Source organism: Nematostella vectensis, chromosome 11, assembly GCF_932526225.1.
Source record: "Nematostella vectensis chromosome 11, jaNemVect1.1, whole genome shotgun sequence".
NCBI lineage: Eukaryota > Metazoa > Cnidaria > Anthozoa > Actiniaria > Edwardsiidae > Nematostella > Nematostella vectensis.
The window spans coordinates 5,431,849-5,444,358 of NC_064044.1; the positions used below are offsets into that span (position 1 = coordinate 5,431,849).

Sequence of the window (12,510 nt, forward strand, 5' to 3'; positions counted from 1 at the left end):
TGCACCAGACTAGAACACAGAAGCGCTTAATACAGGGATTTTATAATAAAAAATTGACGCTTCCCAGATAATGGAATTTCTGTGGTATTTGACCGCCAAAGCGAAGTTTACGCCTCAATTATCAATAGCTCACAGCCGAGAAAGAATAAATGTGAAATGTAAAATGTTATTTTTTTGGTTAACTTCTGCGCCTTTTATCCAGCATTTGTAGGCTTCCTGTATTTAACATCCCCGTAGTTTTAGTACTAGATATATATCATCAAATTCCAGTGGCCTCTTTTTGATTCGCTGTGCCGGTGTTCGCAAGGAAAATGGAATCTTGTCTTTTGGAGCGCGAAAAGAGAGACTAGTATCTCAGCTCAGCGAAATATAAAAAGAGGCCTCTAATAGCAAGGAAATAATCAAACTGACCAAGTACAATTGCAAACCCTTTGTATAGTAATGATCATATTTTAGATCTTTGTACATTTATATTTTATATATGAAAAAGTAATGTTTAGAATATAGTTATTGCCTTGACATTTGTGCATTGCATATGCGCTTGAACATTTTGTATGATTCTTAAAACACTCCTTCAAATCATCCTGTGTTGTTTGATTGTTTTGCCTTTTCGGGTTTCCTGTGGTTGCGTGTAACTGCTGCAGAGACTGCGTGATGGCCTCCTACACCCGTCCGTTTTCAGACCCAACATCTGTTGATCAGTTTTATTTTTTTTTCGTTTATGACAATTTTTTGGGGGGTTTTTGTTTATCTTTAAAACTATACATACATACATACATACATAAACTTTATTTAAGTGTCAAAAGTGTTTAGCTAAAAAGCTAATTGTGGACACTATAAAAAATAAATAATCAGATAATTAATAAATAATATGATTTAGAATCTAATCTAGCTATATATAAAATATTAAAAATATTATAGAAAACTATACGTATTATACATATTAATATAATATATTATATACACAAACACTATATAGACGAACTATCACAGGCGTAGATACAAGTAAACAGACATGTGTATACAAATAGACACAAGAACAAACAAACAAACAAACAAGCAACATATAAATAAATAACAAAACAAATTAATATAAAAATATGGTACAAGGGTGGTGCACACTCCTCATGTGCCCGACCGCCAGACAGCACACGGGACCACCCCACGTGCCCACCCCACTAGGATGAGCATGCGATGCAGTCACATGCGCCATCCAGCAGGCCAAGCACATCAAGAGTGCGCACTCCCGTCCTAAAAGCCTGTAGGCTGGTCTTATTACGAAGTTCCTGACTTATTTTACCCCAAATATAGGGGCCTAGAAACCTTATGCTGTGTCTACCATATGTTATTGTATTAAATCTTGGAACAGGAAAATCGCTCCTCAAGTTGTAACTCCTGTCTTGCTGAAAAAATATACTTTGAATATGCTCAGGAGCTAGGGAATTTCTAACTTTGTACATTAATATAAGAATGTCTTGTAATCTTCTATTCTCTAAGCTTGACAATCGCCCTCTCCTTAAAAGTTCAGCATAAGTGTCAGTTCTATTATTAAATATTGCGCGTAGAGCCCTCTCTTGGACTCTCTCTAACTTTCTAGCATCAGCGGCTTTACAAAAGTGCCATACCGTGTGACAATATGTGAGATTGGGTAAAATTGCTGATTTATAAAGTTGTAATTTGGCGTCTACTGGGATTAGATTTCTAAGCCTTACCAACACACCAACTTTTTGGCTTGCTTTCTTACATATTTCACTGATATGAAGACTAAAGTTCTGCTTATCGTCAAGAGTCACTCCTAGCAGTTTCATTTCAGTAGACGATTTAATTATTTCTTCATCAATCTTAACCTGTATAGATAGGTTGTCTTTATTTCTATTTTTTCTGCCTAGCAACATCAAGCTATATTTATCATAGTTCCCTTTGAGGAAATTATCTTTATACCATTGTGATATCTTATGTCCTTCTTCGTTCAAAATTTGTTCCACGCACTCAGCTGTTCCCCCTTTTACATAGAGCTGATGGTCATCAGCATACATTGACAAGCTAGCTGTGTTAACTTCAAATGTCATGTCATTTTGGAAGATATTCCATAATAATGGTCCAAATGACGACCCTTGAGGACATCCCCTTACTGCATCCTTCCAGACACTGGTGACTCCATTAAGTTTGACCCTGTTTTGACGGTTGGTGAAGTATGATCTCATCAAGTGTTAAAATGTTAAAACCCTAAGCGGTTTAGAGTTTCTCTAGAGGGACTAAACCCCTTTCTGGGCAACAATTCACCTAACAAACACACACAAGGCTAATAAAGCAATGTTAATAGCTTTATTGAGAAAACATTCTATATTTCATTTTCCCGAAGGATCAAGAGAGAATGACCCATATCCCGGTTCACCTGTGGTGAACGTTCTAAAATGCAGAAGAAAATTGCGCTCATAGCAACAACCTTATTATTGCTATTGATCATTAGCGTAATTCTCTTCCTAATAATTCATTAATTCTTATATACACTAAAATTTAAGAACTTCGTTAAGAACATATTTAGCCTATATTCAGCATAAGTAATATAGCCACCGGGATTTTACCTACCGGGACCGGAATTTTGCGAAAATAACGGTCGGAAAACGAGAATCGGGCCTCCCTTCATGACCCTCGTAGAAAGGAAGTCGAGAATAAATGCTTTCCAACGTAACAACGTGCAGTTGGAAAGCGTTTTCGTTACGGTTCTGAGTATGTGTTATCACATTACGTGATCTTTTGTTTAAATATAACAACTATTTTTTATTTTGTAAGATTACGTAACTACTTTAGCACTACATATCGTATATATGCGATAGAGATATGATAATTATTTCATCTCGCATGTTGGACGCTAGTACCACTGTGTAACCAAACTTCATGGTATATTATATTAATGACTTAATTATCGAGGCTATGTAATCAACACATGCGATCGAGGAATACGTTCCCGGTTTTTTGCCTATAGAGTTTTATCCGGGTTTTCGTATCGGGCGTGTGATTTTGAAGTTGTATTTCATAAGATTATTGATATTTTTGAATTGTGTAATTGCACTTGCACTTAAGTAATATTTTAGGTATTATAATTTTTAAGTTAAGAATATTTTCTGCATTGTATTTATATACCACGTTTGATTTCTAATAAAATGTGAAGTGGTACCAGTTCGTAGAAAGGAAGTCGAGAATAGCGCTTTACAGCAAGACTCACCTCTTACCTGTCAACAAGTGTTAGTAAGAGGTCAGGATTTGCGCATACGTGCTTTTCGTCCTTTGTATAAACTTGACATTTCGAGATAAACATAAATACCACACTCGAATAAATGGGCGGGCCTTTGTAAGTGAGTAATCACAGGCGATTTGTCCGTCTCTGATGCTTCTATTTGATTTGATTCAAGAATGAATGTTTTTAGATAATGAATTTTTTTAACACATTCGTTCGGTCTTGGGGAGGGAGAGCTGGCTTTGCTGAGTAAAAGAAATGTTCATGTACGACAAGCTGCAATTGTATTGGCAAATGAACAATATTCACAACTCGACACAAAGAACGAGAAGAATAGAGACAAAAGAACTCTTTTGTTGAACAAAGATATTAGGAGACAAAGCAGTTGCGTAATTACTCCTTTATACGAAGGTCGAATACGTTACACAATTCTCACGAGTGCTATTTGAGAAGTTGTAAACTATCCGACACTGCATCCATTGTGTCATCGCATAAGATTGGGAATAAATTTGGCGGTTCAACAATGGTCTCCAAGCAATGGTCGCAGTGCGAATTGTACCAGGGTGGGAGGGAGGGTAGTTGTAATGCCACCTTACCCCACCCCGCCACCTCAGCTTCACACTGTGTTAATTTATTCATGGTTGTAGATCTTAAAAGCGCTGACCGTAATGTATGCAGCGCGAATAGTTCCGCTATTCAATACCGGAGTGTATAAAAAGCCCAGTGTCGACTTCACGAATCGTATCTACAAGGCTTTGGCTTACTCCATCTGCAGTCTCCATATCGACAATAGTGAAACAAAACGTCTTTTAAGAAAGCTTCGCGTACAAAGATGCAGTTGGTGCTGGGCTTGCTTGCCCTGTCTTGTGCGGCGGGCGTGCAGTCTGCTGAAGGTAGTGTACAGTCTTTACATTTCTTAAGTTTCTCCTGGATAGTTTTAATCTTTCTCGCATAGCTTTATAACGTGAGGTCTTAAGACATCGTATATGCTAGTCGGCTCTCATTCGGACTTATTTGGAAATGCTCTGTTTTCGAATATTGAGAATTCCTTTTATTTGGATCGCGAAGAAATGATACGTTTTTCTCGCACCCTTGCCCCAGTGTACATTGGCCTTCACGCGCGGCCACAGAAAAATATTCCGTGGCAACGGGAAAAAAATCCGTGTTAACGGAAAAAAATCCCGTGCCCACGAGTTCGAAAGCCTAAGTGTATGTTTTCCCGTGGACGGCCACATATTCTAAAAAAAACCCTTTCCGAATAACCCGAAATAAGAGCGGGCTAGCAGGCTGCTTTTAGTAAAAAAGGATAACAAGTATACAACAGGACTGTTACATTGTTACAAGTGAGCCATGTAATTTTTGTGAGTATGTCATTCTTTGGATTCTAACGAGGTATTTTCTATTTCATTCTTTGGCAGGTGCAAAGTACGATGTGCTATCCTGCAATTCCTTCAACTTAGCGAATAACCAATACGAACAAAATGCAGACCACGGCTCATGGCCAGCCAGCGGCTTCTGTCGTGCAATTCGTAGCCAGACCCTCCCTGTCGGCGCACATTATTCCTACGAGGCTTCGGTGTCGCTGTATAACGTGAGGGGCAGGGGCGGGGTGAATTTTGGTCATCTTGGATTGGCTTACAATGCGCTGGATGCGAACAACTTCGATTTCGTGTACTTTCGGTAAGTGCATCTTTATATACCTATTTAAAAAAAATGGGAATGATTAGTGCAAACGGGAAATGGCGATGGGAATGGCAGTTACACAACTTCTCTAAGTACTATGGCTTATATAGTATTATATCATATATTTCTTATATTATACTTCAACCGATTGCAGGAGAACATCGATTAATCATACATTAATCAATTAAAGGCAATGGATTTATAGCTCTTGTATAGCTAGAGTTTTTTCAGTCGTGGAACTGCCATTTGCCATTCGCCGGTTGCACTGACAACGTTTTTCTAATTAGATTTATGTGCAGATTATTGATATTGCAAACTGTTTACTTTGATTGTATTTTTAAATATGATTGCATGTTTCGTTATTATAATATCTTTGATAATTATTGTGCTGGTGATAAAGGGAAATTATTTTGTCAAAAGAGCAACAAAATATTAAAGAATGATAGCTCAGTGCCAGCTTAAATAATCGATACTTTTCGATTTTTTAATCGTTCCAGTCCTCACTCCTCTGGGGGCTGCTTCCAAACTGGTTACGTCATCAACGGAATCCCAACATTCCCCGCGGACTCAGTATCCAGTGCTTGCCCAAGCGGACCTCCGAGGGGTGGATCATGGTTCCAGGCAAAGGTTCTCGTCCAGGGTATCAAAGCTCGCATATTCCTGGACAACAAACTAATCCGAGAAGTTTCTACCCATTACCGACCATATGGACGCGCAGGCGTCATCGTCGCGAACGGTTACAAAAATGTTATCTACTTTAAAAACTTCGAGATAAAAGGCATCTCAAAATCCTACCCCTTCCCGGCGAGGTCTTGTATGGCGACACACACTCTTCCTGGATATTACTTGCTGGACGCGGACCATGGCTCCTGGCCGCGAAGCGGGTTTTGCAGAACATTACTTAAACCTGCTTTACCTGGTTCCTCTTATCGGGTGTCGGCGAAGTTCTTGAATCTGATCGGGCGTGACGGTGTTAATTTTGGACATCTTGGACTGATGTTCAATGCAAAGGACATTAACAATTTCGATTTCGTCTATTTTAGGTAAGTCGAGACGGCGATGCGCTTTTATTGATAAAGATATTTAAAATATCTCGCATGATAGCAGCATTTCAACAAAACATTTTTTATGTCAAGCAAATTATTGGACATTTCATGTGCATAATTTTTACTTTCAGTTTACACTCACAGACTTGATGAGTTAAATTTATTTCAAAATGGTCGCCTGCAATGTTACGTGAATGGGAATTCTCGACGTACACAGTTTTTGGTAAAAAAAAGGAAACAATGATTTTAGCGAACTCCAAAAAATATTATCTTATGTCAACACTTGTCTCCTTTTTAAATTCTGACTATAACAATCATCTACTCATCTTCAGGCCACACTCTGCTGGGGACTGCTATCAAACAGGATATGTCGTCAACGGGGTCCCTAATCTTAGTGGTGCTTCCTCAGGGCCATGCTCTGGTGGCCCCCCATCAGGCGGAAAATGGTTCAGCGCGCATGTTGACGTCATCGGAACACGCGGCAAATTCTTCCTCGGAGAGATCCTGGTAGCGAGATCCTGGTAGCGACTATCACAACCCATTTTCCCGCCAAACTACAAGGCGGTGTCATCGTTGCCAATGGTTACAAAAATGTCATATACTTCAAAGAGTATAAAATGAAGAAGCTGTCGGATGGGCTCCCATTCCCTTCACGGTCTTGTCGAGCCACGTTACGAGGGCCTGGGTACTATGAGCTGGATGCTGCGCATGGCACGTGGCCTGCTAGCGGGTTCTGCAGAGTGCTCATGCCAAAAAGTCTTCATACTAAAGAGTACAGTGTGTCTGTTGACTTGTATAACGTGGTTGGCTGGAAAGGCGTTAACTCTGGGCACTTGGGTCTTATGTATAACGCCAAAGACATCGACAACTTTGAATTTGTGTATTTCAGGTGAGTGCAACAAATTTGTTTTACTCCATTTTTACGTGCGCATCACATGCCCAATACAAAACAATTACGTGATTATCACATGATAGAATAACCATAGCCAGTATGAAGCGCGCTGGCAGTTGCCTCGTTCTATAGCAAGATCGTGAATAAAAAACTCTGTCTCACTTCGCACTCGGGCTTTTACACCTACAATGCCTTTGCCTTGTTACACCTTTTGATTAGAGCTCACAAAATGGTTATGGATGCATCACATTGTTGATATAGTCGAATGAGCCCCTCTGACAACACTTATGTCAAACGCAATAACCACTTTCCTCCCCACGTGCTTGTTACCCTTTTACACGTGATGCTCACGTGTACTCTCTTATCTCAGACCCCATTGGGTGGCCGGTTGCTACCAGACCGGATATGTGAAGAATGGGGTTCCTGTGTTTGACAATCTCGCAGTTAACCGCCCGTGTGTTAATGGACCACCAAAAGGACAGACTTGGTTTACTGCAAAGGTAAGTACACTTGTGTGTCATGCAACTATGCCACTACATTGTGATATTTAGGAAATATGTGGTCGGATCCCCTAATACTTTCCTTAGAAACCGCTGCTGATAAGGGTAGGATAACATTCTTGAAAGTCATTTGGGGCTTAAATCAGGGGCGTAGGCAGGGCAAAGGGGGCCCGGGCCCCCCTTCTCAGGCCCGAACCCAGGGGGGGTGCAAGGGGTGCGAACGCATTCCATCCCTATCCCCTCCCCTCCCCTCCCCTCCCCACACAACAGCCGAAGGTCTACTTTGGGTTATCAATAGACGTGCTATCTGTAGACAACACTTAAAGCATAGGCTTGATCAGTCTCGTAGCCAAATCCGACAATAAACATTCTGTGGATATACTGCAAAGGTATTTAAAATTGCTTTTTGTGTCCTCCCCCCTCCCCCCGGAAGGAAAAAACTAGGTCCATTTTTGTTTTTGGATTTCGCATCCCCCCAAAGAAAAATCCTGGGTACGGGCCTGCTTCTAGCAGCCAAAAATACAGTTAATGTATGAAACATTATCTAAAACACAAGAGACAATGCCTTGAAAAGGCCTTTTGGGCCCACTCCTGTTAAAAATCCTGGCTACGCCGATGAAAATGCTTTCACACTAAGCGCAAAATTTTATCAGGTGTGAAGCCTTTAAATGGGGAATGGAATTGCTTTCACGTATCGCTAAAGCCTTGATATAATTTGTTTCAGGTCAGTGTTGAAGGAGCATCGGTAAAAATCTACAGAGATAATGTATATCTCAGCTCAGTCCCTACGCGCTTCACTCCCACACCAAAAGGTGGTGTCATTGTCGCCAATGGTTACCAGAACGTCATCTACTACAGAGACTTCAGACTCCGCCCACTCAACCAGCCAATACCGTTCCTTACCACTCAGTGCATTAGTGCAGCTCAGAAAGGCAGCGGTTATACACTTCATGGTACAAACGGCGCATGGCCTGGGAGCGGGTTCTGCCGTGCGCTGTACGACGAGGTAATTGCAGGCTCAGGTTATACAATCTCTGCTGATTTCTACAACGTTCGCGGAAGGTCTAGTAGCCAGTCTTCTGGAGTTGGACATCTTGGAATAATGTTCAACGCAAAAGACCTGAACAATTTCGACTTCATTTACTTCAGGTAAGGCCTATTTACCGGTTCAAAAAGTGGTTACAATTCTTATTTTCAACTCCTGTCACTGAAATTTTTATGGCTAATGTTATAACAAAACTCACTCCTTTGTTATTGTTTTTTTATTGAAAATACAGTGATTTATTCGCATGGAAACTTCAAAATAACAATCTAGGAATAAAGTATGATATGCTTTAGATATTTGATTTAAAATATCTTGATTACTTGCTTGAATTAGCCGATGGAAATGGATGCTTTGTGTGAACCGACATTGAGCGGGATCCTAAAATAGCGGCGTGGAGCCATTTATGCCAGCCAGTAACTTTTGCGGTAGATCTTTGTATCCCTTGGTTCAAGAAAGAAATCATCCTAGATAGTCGCAGTCTTGAATCATACTAACTTGTGTGTCTTCATTGTGTGTTCCAGGCCCCACTGGGTCAACGGCTGCGTACAACCCGGATATGTCCAGACCAATGTCGTCCACACTACGTCAACGTTCCCATGCTCTAACGGCCCTCCAGCCACAGGAACCTGGTTCAACATCAAAGTTGTCGTGGCCGGAAGTCAGGCTCGTGTCTATAGAGACGGAGTTCTCGTGCGCACCATTTCCGGTCACTTTTCCGCTCTCGCAAGTGGTGGCGTGGTCGTTGCCAATGGTTATGACAACGTTATTGAATTCAAGAATTTTAATGTCGTGAAAAACTAGGCATGCAGTTGTAATGGTACTTGGCCCTAGCCTTTAGTACAAATATTAAACAAAAGAAACCAATCCCGAACGCTGTTTTTCTTATCCATGCAACACCTCTTCCCCCTTCCCCCTTCCCCCTCCCCCCTTCCCCCTTCCCCCTCCCCCCCAGTAACTCCGAGGAAGGTGAATTCCTCCTCCCTCCACTCAAAAAAAGGGATGTAAGTGCGCTCATCCATATAAAGAATAAACGGTCTTCCAGGAGCATTGAACATGCAATTTTGCGAATTTATTTCTTGATTACCATCATCTTTATCATTTCCTTGATGGTAATTTTTAACGACTCTTGACTAACAAAAGGCTTAAAATGGCGTAAACGTTTTCCTACACAAAGGTGAACGTTGACATAAAAATAATAATAACAAATAAAGACAGATCTTTAAGTCGTTTAGCAAAAGATAAAGTTGAATAAACTAAAATAATTCAGTATCGATCAATATTTTATTAACCCATAAATTAACACAGCCAAAATATACTGATGCTATGATTGGGCTTATTATATGCAAATTGCACTGTAATAAATGTTCTTTACTTCATAATTTGGTTGGTGGTAAGGGGCCACAGGGATCCCAAAACAAATAATATTATAACAGCACTTACACGTCACATGATTTTTAAGGGTTAATTCAAGCCAAAATAAACACAGAAATGGCTGTACTCCTCACGACAGAGAACGACTAAAAAAATTGTCGACCTAGTGAGTTCAAAGTATTCTATATTTGATATATTTTATGCGTTTTGCGAATTTGCACCCAGTCAACCATGATAAGTGCAACTTTCACGGCTGGTCGCTTTGTGGCTTATTTAGCTTAAATTCTATTGTTTTATTAAGAACCTTGTTTATATGAAAGCCCAAAGATTTCACCATATTTTAGAAACATGCTAAGAACATGTCGAGGATCAGATAGCAGTAAAACATTAATTTAATAATGATGCATTTTAAAACGTAGAATCAAGTTATGTTCATGATGACAATCTATTGATCACTCGTGTAATTGTGTTTGTAGTACTTTGAGTTTTCTATTCTTATATACTCAGAACACTGAAACCTAGCCGCGCGCCTCTTTTAAATATTATACGATCGAAATGCATGTCATACGCTGTGCTTATTGTAAAAGTTTATGTCCTGCCACGCCCAGTTTTTGTCATAACTGTATCCATGGAAACAGCAATTTTTGAAGTAAAAATCTAATTTCTGCTTCAAATTTCAATAAAATTAAGAACGAGTAAGACTATCAGACATGTTTTGTGAAAACGATAAAAAATGACCATGCCTATAAGTAGAGTTTGTATCCCCGAAACACGCCACTTATTTAGAATCAGTATACGGGCGAGTTGAAGTAGATATGTATCGTTGATTTGAAGAAATTAGGTTTTTAATTGGAGGAAGAGGGTTTTCCCCGCAACGAAAAGCAAAATCTAAAAAAATTACCAAGTTATTAATTATGAATTTTTAAATGGATGGAAAAGCCTTCTTATTTCCTCCAGAAACCATGACGCTTGTTATATATCAATTCCAGCTTTTATGTTTAAATTCAAGCTGTTATTTTTTTTTTTTTATTTTTTTTTTTTGGCTTTGAGGCACTAAAGTCATCATAGAGAAACTAAAAAAAACGGATGTGTTGCGATAAAAAAAATGTTTGGGAAAATCTCAGACCGTCCCTATTTATGACAGGGTAGTTTTAAGAGTATCTATTTTTGACCCCTGATCCTCCTTTAATACATCAAGCAAAAGCGGATCTAGGGGAGGGTTTAGGGGGTTTACCCCCCCCCCCCCTTTTGGGCTGCCAGAAAGCTACTATTCATGAATGAATTGAATATAAGTTACCAGAGCTGTCAACTCTGTCACAAGATTTTGGACCTCATCATAAACCAGTTTTTGTGAGAATGTCCATACATTCTCTGTATTCATCCGCATTGCCTGTCTTGTTTTTTTTTTTCACATATTAGCTGTGTTTCATCCGATTTTACAAGATTTCTGTCCAAGTTGGGTTGACAGCTATGACATATGTACTAGAAATAAAACCAAAAGTGATTTTTAATTCATTTCAATGAATGATTGGTCAAATTCTAACAAAGATTAGCAAGGCTTAAATGAATTACTTTGGAGAAAGAAATAGAGAACTGGTTTCATAAAACCTTAAAGAAATTGAGAGCTGGTCTCCGAAAACCCTGAGTATTAGTAATTTGTGAAAAACAACATATATTCGATAAACACTTGAAATTTGAATCGACCATTCTTGAATTCCGTTTTGATTTAAAAAAAAAAGGTGCACATACATATTAGGACCTTGAGGATCTGTTATTACCTAAAAAAATATGCCTTGTTTTTATACCACCTACAATGTTTTCAATAACCCTGGGTACCTCAATGTTTTCTTACAAACCTTAAAAAAAACTTTTTTTTTTACTCATGTCACAATTTAATGTGGTCCAAAAGTAAAATTCAGGTTTCATAAAAAAGGCAAGACTCGACAAGACAGCTTTTTTGTAGAGGAGCAATTTCTCAAAAGCATTAGTTTTTTTCCCTCTGCAGCTTCTCCTATAAAAGCTCTTTCAACCTCTGGCTCATCAGATCATAGAGCTTATGAGACAGCAAAGTTCATATGATAATTTTCTGTAATGGGTATCATTTTAGAAAATTCTAGTTGGGACTATTTTTAGTTTTAGGTTTTATGAATTAGGTTTTTGTGGTATAATATTTGTATCCTATTTTTAGTTTTAGGTTTTTTTGAATTAGGTTTTTGTGGTATAATATTTGTATCGTAAGGAAATTACCAGTTTTTATTTTCTTAAATGCTTTTCTCCAAACTTCTTCAGGTTAATCTCAGCCAGAGATTCTGAAATCAAGCTGAGACACAAGCTGCTGGCTAAGAGGCATGACCCAGGGCAGGATGTACCTATAAGGCATTGGTATTTAATGTAGGTCACCAAAAATAAACATATATATAGTAACAAAAAGTAAGACAATATTTTAATGGAAAAATTGTTCTAAAAAAAATGAGTTATAAAAGTAAAAAAAAAAAATTTTTTTTCATGTTAGCCTGACAGGTTCTTGTATAATGTGTGGTTAGTGACAGTTAGGCTATTTAGGTTCATAAATAGTCTCTTGCTATTACAATGACTCATGGTAAAGTAATTGAGGTAGTAATTAATCATAAAAAACAAAAACAGGTCTCCTATATGATCCCTTGAGATCATATTTAAAACTATTTAGAAATAAATTTTCCTATTTTAACCTATTTCAAATTCTAATTTGATAATTT

The 12,510-nt window shown here is 38.7% G+C and overlaps 2 protein-coding genes across 2 annotated transcripts; both read left to right on the forward strand.

Moving 5' to 3' along the window:
• Positions 1-4,070: 4,070 nt before the first annotated feature.
• On the forward strand, positions 4,071-6,492 carry LOC125573772 (uncharacterized skeletal organic matrix protein 7-like). Its single transcript, XM_048734540.1, has 4 exons — positions 4,071-4,131; positions 4,657-4,918; positions 5,419-5,964; positions 6,300-6,492. Exons 1-4 carry the CDS (start codon positions 4,071-4,073, stop codon positions 6,490-6,492), a joined length of 1,062 nt encoding a protein of 353 aa, XP_048590497.1.
• LOC125573854 (uncharacterized skeletal organic matrix protein 7-like) lies at positions 6,478-9,268 on the forward strand. Its single transcript, XM_048734671.1, has 4 exons — positions 6,478-6,856; positions 7,230-7,359; positions 8,084-8,508; positions 8,926-9,268. The coding sequence occupies exons 1-4, from the start codon at positions 6,585-6,587 to the stop codon at positions 9,203-9,205; spliced, it is 1,107 nt and encodes a 368-aa protein (XP_048590628.1). The 5' UTR covers positions 6,478-6,584; the 3' UTR covers positions 9,206-9,268.
• The last annotated feature ends 3,242 nt before the right edge of the window (positions 9,269-12,510 follow it).